General features: G+C 42.4%; 1 protein-coding gene across 1 annotated transcript in view; it reads left to right on the top strand.

Moving 5' to 3' along the window:
* The window catches only part of LOC310875004 (transient receptor potential cation channel subfamily M member 4-like), a 31,246-nt gene that overhangs the window by 3,075 nt on the left and 13,316 nt on the right, over positions 1–14,855 (top strand). The window contains exons 2-8 of the mRNA XM_083788009.1: positions 10–71; positions 204–381; positions 1,083–1,263; positions 3,480–3,643; positions 3,854–4,031; positions 6,421–6,485; positions 8,469–8,699. Coding sequence (XP_083644135.1) covers positions 10–71; positions 204–381; positions 1,083–1,263; positions 3,480–3,643; positions 3,854–4,031; positions 6,421–6,485; positions 8,469–8,699 — 1,059 coding nt within the window. The remainder of the gene's footprint in view (positions 1–9; positions 72–203; positions 382–1,082; positions 1,264–3,479; positions 3,644–3,853; positions 4,032–6,420; positions 6,486–8,468; positions 8,700–14,855) is intronic.

Here is a 14,855-nt window from a genome sequence, read left to right as displayed (position 1 = left end):
TGTTCTCAGAGCTGGATACCCAAACTCATCAAGAAAAGAGTGTGCACCACCTTTGTGGAAGATTCGTCCAGGTAAACATAAACAATAGCCTACCTGAAAATGGCAAAAAGGGAAATAAAACTTGTTTCTAGAGCTGATACAGCATTTTTAAATAATTGTGTAGACATCCTGTTTTGATGTTTTTCCCTGTTTGTCTCAATCAGTAGAGGCGTTCTATGCCAGTGTGGGGGTCGGAGGGATGCCCATGAATCAGTGGCTCTGGGCGACTACTTCAGCACAGCCATCGTTAACCATTGGGATAGTGCCCAGCACTCCTCTGAATATCCCACCGATGCCTTTGGAGAGTTGCATTTTGCGGGAACAAGCAAGAGGCACAGCTATGTGGGTGACTGACCGTCAAATGTGACTGATAAATGTTTACTGTGGTTCATGGAGTGTCTTTATCAATTTCAACATATTACTGAGATTACTATTGGTTATGCTTTAAGACCCCCAAGAGGGTGAGGAAAATGAATCCTCTAAATGGATCGCAAAATCTCAAACTAAATGTTTTTCATTAGACCTGGTTAGTAGAATGAGAATACATTTCACCAACACACACGTCTGCAAGCCGCTCATTACACAGAGCATTTAATGATAATTTACCCTACCTGACTACCACAGTTGGCCCTGCTTGAAATCCTGGCCACACCACATCTACATAGTAAATACTCAGGATTCACTTAAGAACAGAGTTGATAATGCTGATCAGCTTGTCTGAATGGTGGTACCCGTTGTCGGAGAATTGGAAGCCGATTTATGATGTCAGTACTCTGTCTGTCTGTACTCATTGGTATAAACTGAGAGACAGAAACTGCAAAAGCGGAAAACCCACAACACGGCAATAGGCACCAATTGTTTTGAGGCCTGTGTTTTAATAGTCCAGTCCAGTCAGACAAACCCACAGATTACTTCAATTTGATCAATATGGGGTAGTTATAAATAATGCAGCAATTGGTCTATACACCTGCCTAGACCTTAGCCCTGTCGGTATTTAGGTTGTGTCCATCACTGTAATAATCTTATTTAATTTACTCACCTAGTTCCTGCGCATGTCATGGAACACTGACCCCTCTATGGCCTACACCCTGATGACAACCCATTGGGGTTTGCCCTCACCCAACCTGGTGGTGTCTGTGGTGGGTGGAGAAGGCAATTCAAAGGTCAAGACCTGGGTTCGGGAGGTGCTCAGGCAGGGGCTGGTCAAAGCCTCACAAAGCACAGGTAGGTGCGATATAAGTCTGTAACTATTACATTTTATTAGCCATTATTCCACACATATATATATATATATATATATATATACACACGTATACATACATACATTTTTAAACAAGAAACCTGTCTGTACATCCTCTGTGTTGCTACGGATTGAAAAACCGAGAAGGGAGAACACAGTAAAAATCCTCAGTGTTAATTTAACTCTTAATTTAACACTGAAAGCGTAGCTCCGGAGTGGTCATGATACACATGGCTTGACGGAACAAAATGCATGAAAGAGGGGTGCATTTTTGGGGCCAGCACTGCCTGAAGGAACTTGAAGTGGCTCATAGCTTATGTTGTATGTACTAATATCGTACTTTTTTTCACCTGCATCAGTAATGATGTAACCTACACACTGCTAAATACAAAAATGAAACTATAATGCCCAACCCTTCCAAGGATATTATTTTCTTGGAAAAATGAAATCCTTGCCAAAAACAAACTGAAACTAAATTGCCCAACCCCTCCAAGGATATTGAATAATAAAATCCTTGAAAGAAATGATTTAAAAAAAGCATTGCAGCTGCAAGAAAATGTAGCAATAGCTTTGCGCTGCACGACTCCTTGGGGTCTTTTCCCAGTTTGTTGCCACAATGACCATTTCCTCCTAACTGTTGTGCCAAGGCCAGGTAGCACACTGTGATAGTAAACCCCCATTCTTCTCAACAATCGAACCATCTCATTAACTGTCCTTTCTCTTGTCTTGCTTTCACACACGCATGAGCTTGTGCACACACACACACACACACACACACACACACACACACACACACACACACACACACACACACACACACACACACACACACACACACAAACACCCACCCCTATGCCATCATCACAACTGCATTACCAGAGTTTTGTGGATGTTGTGCAAGATACACAGGATGCAGTACAGTGCTGTGAGAACTGTCCACTCTTTCACTTCCCTCCTATTTGTAAATAGATACACTGCATATAGACATACACTGTGTATAATATACAGGCGAACCTATCTTAAAAAAAAGAAACAAATCTCGTTTATATAAATACGACATACTAGTGTCCTATCCCATTTATGGCACCAGTCTTCTATTATCTTCTATTGTAGATAGAAATTAGGGATGCACCGAAAGGGAAATTCTTGGCCGAAACCGAATACCAAATATAGGAAACAGTTGGCAGAAAACCGAATACCGAATATCCGAATATGATTAATATTTTTCCTACCATTGCTGTCATGGCCGTACCTTAAAGCTACCTGATTTATGGCAAAATAAATGGTTATGGCAAAACTAAATAATAATCACTATTATGGGTCCATAAAACATTTATTCAGCCCTTTTGAATGCATTAATTGCATACACTATTCAGTGATATATGTTCTGCCTATTCAGGCCGAAACCGAATAGGCCGAAAATGCATTTTTAGCCATTTTCTGCCGAACATTTTCTGCTTTCTCCTGTAGCTGAAAGGTCAGAAGTGCAGTCCTTGCAACCACAATGTTTCCAGCCAGACAGGTCTAGTCCAGAATGCCACTTAAGCACTATATACTTTGTTGTACAACAAATAGCGAAAATAGTTGGCCTACAAGCTTGTAGATGTTTGGAAAATGTGAAAGATTTAGAAAGCTTTTGCCTATAATGCCATGTTGAAAGTGGTTATCACTTAACATACCTACACCCGCACAGTATCATTGGTATGAAGTGTAACTGAATATCGCTGTTTTAGTATCCCCACTTAAGCCAGGGCTGTATTTCACTTTAAAACACTTCTGGGGTCATTTCAACATCTACTCTGGTAGAGTTCTTAAGTTGTTTGATTCAATATTTAGATAGTTGCTCCCCTCCTATACAAGACCCATTCGAATTCATTTTCCATTTCAACTATGTTAAGACTAATTGAAAATGGTACACACTGTCTGGGGTGCACACTAAAGCCAGAGTAGACGTTAAAATGTTTCAAAGAGATATACTCCAATTGGCTCAAGAAGTCTAGTAATGTAATGATTTATACTGAAATCACAGTAGTGGCCTTTGACAGCTCCCAAGGCTCATTCTTAAAACTTTATATCAAATTCCAGCTTTGAACTGTGAATATCAAGATATCTCTAATGGTCAAATTTGTCACTCACTTTCTATCACCAAAACACACTAAAATCTACTTAATCTCATTCTTACTCACATATTTACACCCAGGGGCCTGGATACTGACATCAGGCTTGCGTGAAGGCGTCGGGCGATGCGTAGGAGAGGCGGTGAGGGACCACGCCACCGCAGCATCTTCTGTCAACAACGTCGTTGCATTGGGCATTGCTCCCTGGGGCCTTGTGCACAACCGACACCATTTGGTCAACCCTCAGGTATACGCGCATACTTTACAAGTAGTTTTCCTATATTGACATTTGACTGAAAGAGTGTACTCACTACTCTCTCACGCACGCACACACACACACACACACACACCAGAACATGCTCTTTACCCATTTCCCGGTCATGACCTACATGTACTGTAGTTGATATACACTGTAATTACTTATTATTATTATTGTATATATTTTTTCCTCCCTCAGGGCAGCTTCCCTGCTAGGTACTATATCCAGAACAAAACCGGGAACAACTATAGCCTCGACAACAACTACCAGGCTTTCCTGCTGGTGGACGATGGGAGTGTAGGTCGCAGAGGAGGAGAGACCAGCTTTAGGGCTAAGCTAGAGGACTACATCTCACACCAACGCACAGGCATCTGGGGTAAGGGATGGTGGTGCATGTAAGAATTTGTTTGTTAGTGGAATTAAAATGATCATGGGAATTGTTTGCCATGACCAGGTCAAAAACTGAATAAAAGTGACTTAACCCATTTTGACCTGAGATCAGATTCTAAAAATGTCTTCTACATCCTGACAGTTTTCTGAAAAAGCTACGTTTCTATGTCAGTCGTTCTTCGATTTTTCAAAAATAGCAGACCTACAAGCTCGTAGATCTGCTATTTTATTAGCTAAAGCGTAACATAATGCTAACACCAAAAGGGGTTCCCGCCCAAAATGGGTTAAAAGATGGGATGGGGGGGGGGGGGGGGGGGTGTAGACATACACATAAAGCCACCCCAACAAAAACTTTTCAGGTACGTACATTGCATAGGCCCATATATATATATAATTTTTTTCCTGTTTAAAATGTACATTGAACTGATGAAGACCTAGCCTGCCTTTGCAATGCATATTGCCCCAGGCAGATCACGCAGTGCCAGTGATCAGTATGGCTACATGAGGCTAATGAAGACCCACAGTGGTCGAAATGTTATTTGAAACTCTAATATAAATTCTCTACTGGGAGCTACAGTGTGTGAACTTCCCTTCCTTTCTTCCAAACTGCTAGAAGAACCATCATGTTTACTCGTCTCTGAGGTGGTCTTTAGAACGGTGTTCATAAGAAAAGACAAAATAAAGTATCGTTTGCTGGGGTCCCTTTAGAGACGAGAACGGTGTTTTCAGGAGGTGAATACGCAACAAAGTGAAACCACCTCCCAGAGTGGAAATCTTTGAGAACGCAGTTTTATCCCTTCTCCGTGTAAACGGGCAAGCCGGTGAATCCACAAAACTTATGACATCACGTTGGCTCACAGTGCATATGTTTATTACATTGATGCAGAGCCATATATGATATAATGGAGTTCCTGAACAAGCCTCCCTCCTCGCCTACAAAGCGCTGCTCATCAACGATGGTGGATGTAAAACCATGATGTAAATAAAATGTGATAGGCGGCAGCAGCGTTTATGTATCCTAATGTATTATAAAATATATAACCATCCCGTGGCGCGCTCTGCCTGCATGCTCTGGGCTGCCTGTCAGCCTGTCTGTCTGTGAAAGCAGGCAGCGAGCGACTGCCACAACCACGTTGTGTTCTGGAAGCGTCATTCAAAACACCGAAGGGGGATCTACCTGGTTCTTCTTCTTATACGTGGGTGACTGGTCTATTTGGCAGCCCGGTACCGCCACCTAGCGACATTATAGCGTTTTCATAAAGTGTGCGTTCTCGTGTAAAGGGTCAATAAAAAATGAGAACGCAACGGGACTTTACCGTTTCATCTGGAGACCGTCTGTGTCTAAAAGAGGCCTCAGAGGAGTGCAGTAGGGAAACTGTTGCGGCTGAATCACAGAATTTTGCATTACTCGTTAAATGAATATAAAGTCATAAAGACCTAAACATCATTCACTTCAGATTCACTCTTCATTTTGACCTAGTGGTTATTGCATGTTTCTATGTAGGAATTGATGGGATTAAGACCAGGCATCTGATTGGACACTGGCCATTGCATGCTGCTGCTTGAATTTCAGGCTGAGCTATTCAACATGTAGAATCAAGTAGAGAGCGGTCCTCAAAGCTCCAGTGGAAAGTCATATCTTCACAGCTCTCTATTGTCTTATGTGCAGAGAGCCATGTTGACACCAAATGAAAGGGTTAAAATGTACTAAATATACAAATAAAAACATGAAACAAAATGTGGAAATATAATGGCACTATTCACATAAGAGAGCTGATGTAGCCCAGGCGGTGGCGTAACCGTCTGGGCACCCGACTGGTAATCCAGTCGCAGTGTGCCGCGGGTTCGACTCCCGAGCCCGACATGGCCTTTACGGCATGTCTTCCCCCATCTCTCTCCCGTTTCCGGTCAGCCTACTGTCTGTCCCTTCAAAAAACCAATAAAAGGCGTAAGCCGCAAAAAATATCTTAAAAGAAAGAGAGCTGATGTAGCTACAGTACATCAGTATGCTATCTATCTATAAATGCGCAAAGTCTCTGTACGTGTGTGTATGTACGTATGTCTGTAATCCACGTAACTCGAGAACCGTTCGCCCCCACACATGTTCCACACCACCACAGAGAGTGCTTTGCCCGGTGTTCACAATGAACGCGCGACCTCGCCCTTCATGTCAGAAAGGTTGGCGACCCCTGGCATATACTCATGTCATTACACACAATAATACACACACATAATTCTGCATTAAATAATTGCATAACTGGGTGTGCCATGCATTTCCAATCATTCACGAGTAGGCCGGTGCCCAACGGGTAGTGTTCTAGTAGCTATAAATAAACTACCAGTTTGAGTTGTGATTTAATTATTTCTTCTTGCAGGCAGTGGCAGCATTGACATTCCTGTTCTCTGCATGCTCATATCGGGAGAGGCGGCAACGCTTGAGGTACAGTCACTGCTTTTTAATGCAATAATCATTCATCCAATATAATGAATTACATAACTGGGCTTTTATCAGTCAGGCACATACAGGCTAACAATGTTATCATACTACTCTTATGTACCTACAATAAAAACAATGCACATGGGGGACAGGATTATGTAATGTTGACCTTGACAACATTACATAATATAAATGGAATTATCCTACCAAGTTTCATGAAAATCCAGGCGCAATTATAATATCCTACCACGCTCAGATTTCTCTGCTCAGTTTAATTGACTAACGATATGACTGAATCTGCCATCTCCATGCTGATTGACTAACGATATGACAATCTGCCATCTCCATGCTGATTGACTAACGATATGACAGAATCTGCCATCTCCATCCTGATTGACTAATGATATGACAGAATCTGCCATCTCCATCCTGATTGACTAATGATATGACAGAATCTGCCATCTCCATCCTGATTGACTAATGATATGACAGAAGCTGCCATCTCCATGCTGATTGACTAACGATATGACAGAATCTGCCATCTCCATCCTGATTGACTAACGATATGACAGAATCTGCCATCTCCATGCTGATTGACTAACGATATGACAGAACCTGCCATCTCCATGCTGATTGACTAACGATATGACAGAATCTGCCATCTCCATGCTGATTGACTAACGATACCACAAGCTGCCATCTCCATGCTGATTGACTAACGATATTACAAGCTGCCATCTCCATGCTGATTGACTAACGATACCACAAGCTGCCATCTCCATGCTGATTGACTAACGATATTACAAGCTGCCATCTCCATGCTGATTGACTAGCGATATGACAAGCTGCCATCTCCATGCTGATTGACTAGCGATATGACAAGCTGCCATCTCCATCCTGATTGACTAACGATATGACAGATGCTGCCATCTCCATCCTGATTGACTAGCGATATGACAGAATCTGCCATCTCCATCCTGATTGACTAGCGATATGACAAGCTGCCATCTCCATCCTGATTGACTAACGATATGACAGATGCTGCCATCTCCATCCTGATTGACTAGCGATATGACAGAATCTGCCATCTCCATGCTGATTGACTAACGATATGACAGAATCTGCCATCTCCATGCTGATTGACTAACGATATGACAGAATCTGCCATCTCCATGCTGATTGACTAACGATACCACAAGCTGCCATCTCCATGCTGATTGACTAACGATATTACAAGCTGCCATCTCCATGCTGATTGACTAACGATACCACAAGCTGCCATCTCCATGCTGATTGACTAACGATATTACAAGCTGCCATCTCCATGCTGATTGACTAGCGATATGACAAGCTGCCATCTCCATGCTGATTGACTAGCGATATGACAAGCTGCCATCTCCATCCTGATTGACTAGCGATATGACAAGCTGCCATCTCCATCCTGATTGACTAACGATATGACAGATGCTGCCATCTCCATCCTGATTGACTAGCGATATGACAGAATCTGCCATCTCCATCCTGATTGACTAGCGATATGACAAGCTGCCATCTCCATCCTGATTGACTAACGATATGACAGATGCTGCCATCTCCATCCTGATTGACTAGCGATATGACAGAATCTGCCATCTCCATCCTGATTGACTAACGATATGACAGATGCTGCCATCTCCATACTGATTTGCCTGTAAGCATAGTTGGATGACTACTCACAACAGAGGAGATATCTGAGCGTACAACTTTAACTGATGCTTAAATATTTTGTGTGCCATCTAAACCGATAAATAACTCATAATAAAGACTGCAGCGACCAGTGCTTTTGTATCCATTCCAGGCATCAGAATGTTTATAAATTGGATGGCTATGTAAAGAAATAAGACCCAGGCATTAAAAGTAGTAACCCATAGAGAAAAAAATGCATATGTCTCTCCCCCTCACTTTCTCTTTTTCTCCTTTTCCCTCCTCCCCTAATATCTCCATCAGCGGGTGGATCTGTCTCTGAGGAAATCAACGCCCTGGTTGGTGCTGGCAGGTTCAGGAGGGGTGGCTGATCTCTTGACTGGCATTTTAGAGAACCTATCATCTGCCCCTGCTGCCCAGTCCTCCAATGAGGGAGATGGTGAGGCGGGTCATAGTGATCTGAAGGATAAGGTGGCGGAACGGGTCAGGAAGCACTTCCCTTCTGTAGCAGACACGGATAAACTTGTTGAACACGTAAGTGCAGTTGGTGGCGCAAACTACCGCTTTCAACACACCCTTAAGTCAATGGGCTTTTCTGAACATGGATACAGTGACCCTGTAGGTCTACGGGTGTTAAAGTGTCTGTGTCTGTCCTGTCTATTGTTGTTCCTCCTTTCTGTGTTCAGGTCAATGGCCAGCACTGATGCTTAAACACATACACCATATGTACTTTGTTGACTAGGGTCCCCCACAGAGACCTCTTTTTCCCCTCTCCACCAGGGGTACTCTGGCCGGGGACCCCCGGAAATGCTTTGGCAATGTCTCGGGACCCCTCCCGACACCCAATATAAATTGACTGCTACAATAACCTTAATAATAGAGACAATACACCATATAATAATGAATTAATAAATAAATACTGAATCCAGATATACCATAATCATTAGGGAGGTTTATGCATGTACTATGTGTACCATGTAAACTCTTCATTTCCATTTTCCAGCCATTCAGTTGGAAAAAAACAAAAAAGAAAATTCTTTTTTTTTTATAATAATAATTTGGGGACCCCCAAAATAATTTGGAATGCCCACAACAAGGCTGTTAGGGTTCATGTGGCCAAATGCAAAGTTTGTTTTAGCTGAAAATGACTTTGTCCTACTTATCCAGACTCAGACAAGGTCATGGTCATGGATGTCCTTTTTAATGTCTGTGCTTGCAGTTTATATGTAAACGGCTCTAAAGGAGCATAGGAATACTGTCTGCATAACTCTGGTTAACACCATCGGGGTCCATGACGTAAATCACCATCAAGTTCAAGTGCACGGTCATGTGCCCGAGACGGAGGTTGATCATCTCCGTCAAATTAGTGCTATGAAAACTGATTGCATCGCTCTACACAGCCTGCCCTAGAGGCGCTTGCTGATGATGGGCACATTTTATTAATGGATTAAATAGGGCCGGGCCCTCAAGGTGTTAATAATAGTCGGGAAACTTCAAAGGCCTGCAAAGTGTCTGTCTGCCTGTTGCACGCTGTGGACTCAGTGGCCAGGGTTGTACAGCATATCATATGTCACCAGTGTTGGGGAAGTTACTTTTAAAAAGTAAGGAATTATAGTTATCGTTACTTATCTAAAAAATGAATTTGTTACTTTACTTTACATTCAATTATGAAAGTAACTATTTTACTTTACTTTACTTTAAAAAATAATATTTTTTGTGATTAATTAATCACATTTTAATCGCATATCAATAGGCTTATTTGACCTGATCATCAGTGAGCTTTTTTTTCGAATGGATTTGGATACGAGTGAATCAATGAATAGTGACTACATAAGCATAGGCAATTAAAAAAGTAGTAATAATAATAGTGATGATATTATTATTTATATAATGCTTCTCTGAGTACTTAAAGACGCTTTTCAAGGGGAACATGAGAAAACAAATAAAAACTACTTTATTAGATAAAAACTAAGACTATGGAATAAAATAAATGAAAGTGGAATGAGAGGAGAGAGCGCATGCGCAGGATGTCGGAGTAGACGCACGTTTCACCGCTCCCATCAAACACCGTTTATTATCCTATTTTAGCCCTATATATCGCTCATCAAAAGTTATTTTTCGTGAGTAAATCGAAGCCTCTAACATAGCCGACATGTCGGGAACGGGGAAAAAGAGAAGCAAACACCCCAACGTGAGTGAGAAGCCGGCGAGTGACGACGACAACACAGCCGCCATTTCGGGTCCTGTGACTATGGCCCAAATAGCTGCATTGCTAGAGTCTAGCCTAGACCAACACAGAGAAGCACTCGCGGGGGACATTAAATCAGCGTTTACCACCCTGGAGAAGAAAATAGACAGTATGAAAGCCACTGTGGTCAACCAAGGTCAGAGCATAAGGAGTCTCGAAACTAACGCAGAGACGATTGCACAACGTTTTGAGCAGCTTGAAGCGGCTAATGCTAAGCTACTGCAGGACAACCAATGGATGAAGACAAAGCTGTCCAGTCTAGAGGGACATAGCAGGAGGTCCAATGTCCGCGTCGTAGGACTTCCAGAATCGTTGGGGGAGGGGACACGTCCAACAACCTTTTTCTCTCAAATGTTTATGGATGTTCTGGGAGCGGATGTGTTGCCAAAACCCCCTGAGCTGTGCAGAGCTCATCGCACCGGTGCTGCTACACCCGGCTCCAAGGATAGGCCTCGCACCGTCCTCGTCTGCTTTCATCATTTCCAACTCAAGGAACTGGTAATGCGAGAGGCACGTAAGCGTGGCTCCTTGGAATACAACGGCCACAAAATAAGATTCTACGAGGATTTTACAGCGGACGTGCTGCAGCAACGCGGAGAATACAAAACCCAGATGGCTGTTCTCTACAAAATGGGTCTCCGTCCGTCTCTATTATTCCCTGCAAGACTACGCATAAGCCTCCCGGGCGGTGAAAAGAAGTGGCTTCATTCCCCCCTGGTGGCTACAAGCTTCATCCAGAACTACAGAAAGGACTCCGGTCGTGGTGGCTCTGCATCTGATGATTAGCCACATAATAACACTGCCGTTTGTTTGAGACTATCGTGACGCACCGGAACATTGGGTCATGACGTGAGTAGATTGAGAGTATTCTGGTAGACTGGTCGCGCATATACATGCACCCCACTTCTGATGGACATTATATTTGTTAGCCTACTTATTTCATTGTATTTGTTCTCTCTTTTTCTTTCATAGACTCTTATTATTGTTGTCATATAGTATGTATGCATGTGTCCTTGTGTATGCTTGCGCTTCTGTGTGTGTGTGTGTGTGTGTGTGTGTGTGTGTGACTGTGTGTGGGTGCTTGTGCGTGTGTGTATGTATATGTGTATAGTTTGTACTGATAGATATTTTTATTTTTATTTTACATCTTCTCAAGCGTTGTGTATTATTATTGTTTTTATTTTCCCACTTATGAACCTCCTACCATATTGTTTATTTCTTTTATTTTCTATCAGTGATCATGCTGTTAGCTAGGGTCAAACCTCCCTTTTGTTCTCTTTCTTTGTGATCGTGTTGTTTCTATTGGTTTTGTGGCGTGCATGCATGACCGATCTGGCACAACGAACAACATCATTAATTTGTTTAAACGTGTAGTCATTATACCCCCCACTGCACATTGGTCATTCAATGCCAATTGGTCTCCACTGGGCGGCGGCATAGATCAATGTTAAAACCTTCACTGAAAATGTTTGACTGAATCTAATTAGGCCTGTCGTGTGTGCTCTAGGTTGGGCATGCATGCTGTAATAGTGTAAATATTTTGCTATTTCGTTATCTTTTTTATATATATATCTACGGGGTATACTCTATCGAAGGTATGTGTGTGTGTGTGTTCATCTTTCTTATTTTTTATTTTATTTATTTTTATAATTTTATCGTTTATATCAGGTTAATGATACTATCACTGGCAATTTTGGCAGACAATTGATGCCATTTGTACTTGGGGTTGCTGGTGCGTGGGCTTGGTCGGTCAGACGGCTTTCAACCTAATAACGAAACGCCCTTCTTCTTCTTTTTCTTTTGCTTGTTCTCTGATAGATTAAGTTATCAGTACACTTAATCACTACTTATCTTTATATATTATTTATTACCTTATGAACGAATAGAGCGTTTATTGGAGCTATTGATCGGGCTGATATTATTATTATTGCTATCGTGCGTTGGCCCTGTTGTCTGGTTGTCCTGATGGTTCTCAATCATTATTTGATGCCTGTGTCTGTCCTTCGGGCGGGTTCAATTTGCCTCAACTCATTAACGAGTCTGACGAGTTTTGTTGTCAGTATTTTTAGTTTCTTTCTTTATTTTGTTACAAGTGACAAACTTATCTCCCTTGCAGGAGGCTTTGATTTGATGTAATTCGTCTCAATTCGTTGATTGACAGACTGACAGGTTTTGCTGTTGGGTGGTTTTGGTTTCTCTTTATTTTATTATTTATTCCTTGCTATTAAGCTTTTGGCTTCCTTATAGGAAGCCTATAGGATTTCGGTTAAACTCATTGATTTATTTAATCTGGATACACTTAATATAGGGATAATACAATGTTTATGGGTTATGGTGAAAGTAGTTAGAGAGTGGTCTACTGCGGATCAAATAAGGCTTTCTAGACCATGGATTGGTCAGATTTTTCATTCCAAATTTGACACCAAAACACGTGGGACAGCTATATTGATTAATAAGAATGTACAGTTTACTTCTACTGACGTTGTCTCAGACTCGTCTGGTCGCTTTGTCATTGTAACCGGCTCATTATATCAGACCCCTGTTGTTCTTGTTAACGTATATGCACCTAATTGGGATGATGTTGTCTTTATGAAAAGATTTCTGTCTAGCCTACCTAATTTGAACACCCACCACCTGATACTGGCCGGTGATCTGAATTGTTTTATAGACAATCTTCTTGACAGGTCTAGTACCAGAGTAGCCGTGCCCTCAAAGATGTCTAAAACCTTTTCTACCTTTATGAACCAGTGTGGCTGCATCGATCCATGGAGATTTCTACACCCAACGGTAAAAAAGTTTTCCTTTTTTAGTCATGTCCACCATTCGTACACACGCATAGACTATTTCTTCCTTGATAGGGTTTTGCTGCCGTCCCTGGTCTCAGCAGACTACTCTGCTATAACCGTCTCTGACCATGCCCCTGTAATCCTCGATCTAACCTTTAGGTCTAGGCCCAAGGAGGCTCGGGTTTGGAGGTTGGATGTTTCTCTACTCTCGTCTGATGAGTTTTGCAGTACTATCTCACAAGCTATAGACGTCTTCCTTATGACTAACAAGAACAGTGAAACTTCACCCTCATTACTATGGGAGACATTTAAGGCAAATATCAGGGGAGTAATAATTTCGTATACGGCACATGCCAACAAGCTTCGTCTCGTTAGACAAAGAGAACTGTTAGCTCTTATCACTGATATTGACTATCATTATGCCATTGGTCCGACCCCTGAGCTTTACAAGGACAGAGTTGCGTACCAGACAGAATACAACCTTTTAACAACTAGGGATGCAGAGCGGCTTCTCCTCAGATCTCGTGGTACTTTGTATGAGCATGGGGACAAAGCGGGGCGTCTTCTCGCTCACCAGTTAAAGAGTAGATCGGCCTCACAATCAATTTCCCAGATTCGTGACAGTTCAGAATCACTGACTACAGATCCTAAATTAATAAATGACACTTTTAAGACATTCTACTCCCAACTCTATACGTCCCAGGCGCCGGAGGACAACTCGACTATGCTAGAGTTTTTCTCAAAACAAATTATTCCCAAGATTTCCTCAGAGGATTGTCGTGGTCTAGATCGACCTCTGGCGCTTGGAGAGATTATATCAGCTATCCGGCTGATGCAAAGTGGGAAGTCTCCGGGCCCTGACGGCTTTTCGGTAGAATTTTTAAAGAAATTCACAGACCAGCTGGCTCCTCTGCTCCTAGAAATGTTTGAGGACTCGTTACAAGAGGGTGTGCTACCACCGACCCTTACACAGGCATCCATTTCTTTACTTCTTAAAAAGGATAAAGATCCCACTTGCTGCTCTTCGTATCGTCCAATTTCACTTCTCAATGTGGACGTAAAAATATTGGCTAAAGTGCTAGCGGGTAGACTGGAAACGGTTCTTCCCACGGTAATATCTGAAGATCAGACGGGCTTCATAAAGAATCGCCACTCTTTTGCTAATGTCCGTAGACTACTGAGCATCGTCAACTCCCCTAGTTCAGAGATCGAACCGGAAGTGGTAATCTCATTGGACGCGGAAAAGGCCTTTGACAGGGTAGAATTAAGGTACTTGTTCCTCACTCTAGAGAGGTTTGGCTTTGGGGAAAGGATCCTGTCATGGATACGCTTGCTTTACACTAACCCGCAGGCCTGTGTCGCAACAAACAACTGTCGATCAACATTTTTTCCACTCACACGTGGGACACGCCAGGGATGCCCCTTATCCCCTTTGCTGTTTGCCGCTGCCATTGAGCCATTGTCCATAGCGTTAAAAGCTGAAACTCTGTTTTCTGGGGTGAGGAGAGGGGGTATTGAGCACAGAGTGTCCCTCTATGCAGACGACTTGTTACTCTACATATCTGACCCTGTTCCCAGTATTCCACACATTTTATCCCTTCTTGACACATTTGGAAGCTTCTCTGGTTACAAACTAAATTTACAAAAAAGTGAGTG

Source organism: Protomyctophum parallelum (genome assembly GCF_964188405.1).
Source record: "Protomyctophum parallelum genome assembly, chromosome: 17".
In the NCBI taxonomy this organism is placed as follows: Eukaryota; Metazoa; Chordata; class Actinopteri; order Myctophiformes; family Myctophidae; genus Protomyctophum; species Protomyctophum parallelum.
The sequence above is the reverse complement of the archived record's forward strand: the minus strand, read 5'-3'. Positions and strand labels throughout refer to the sequence as shown.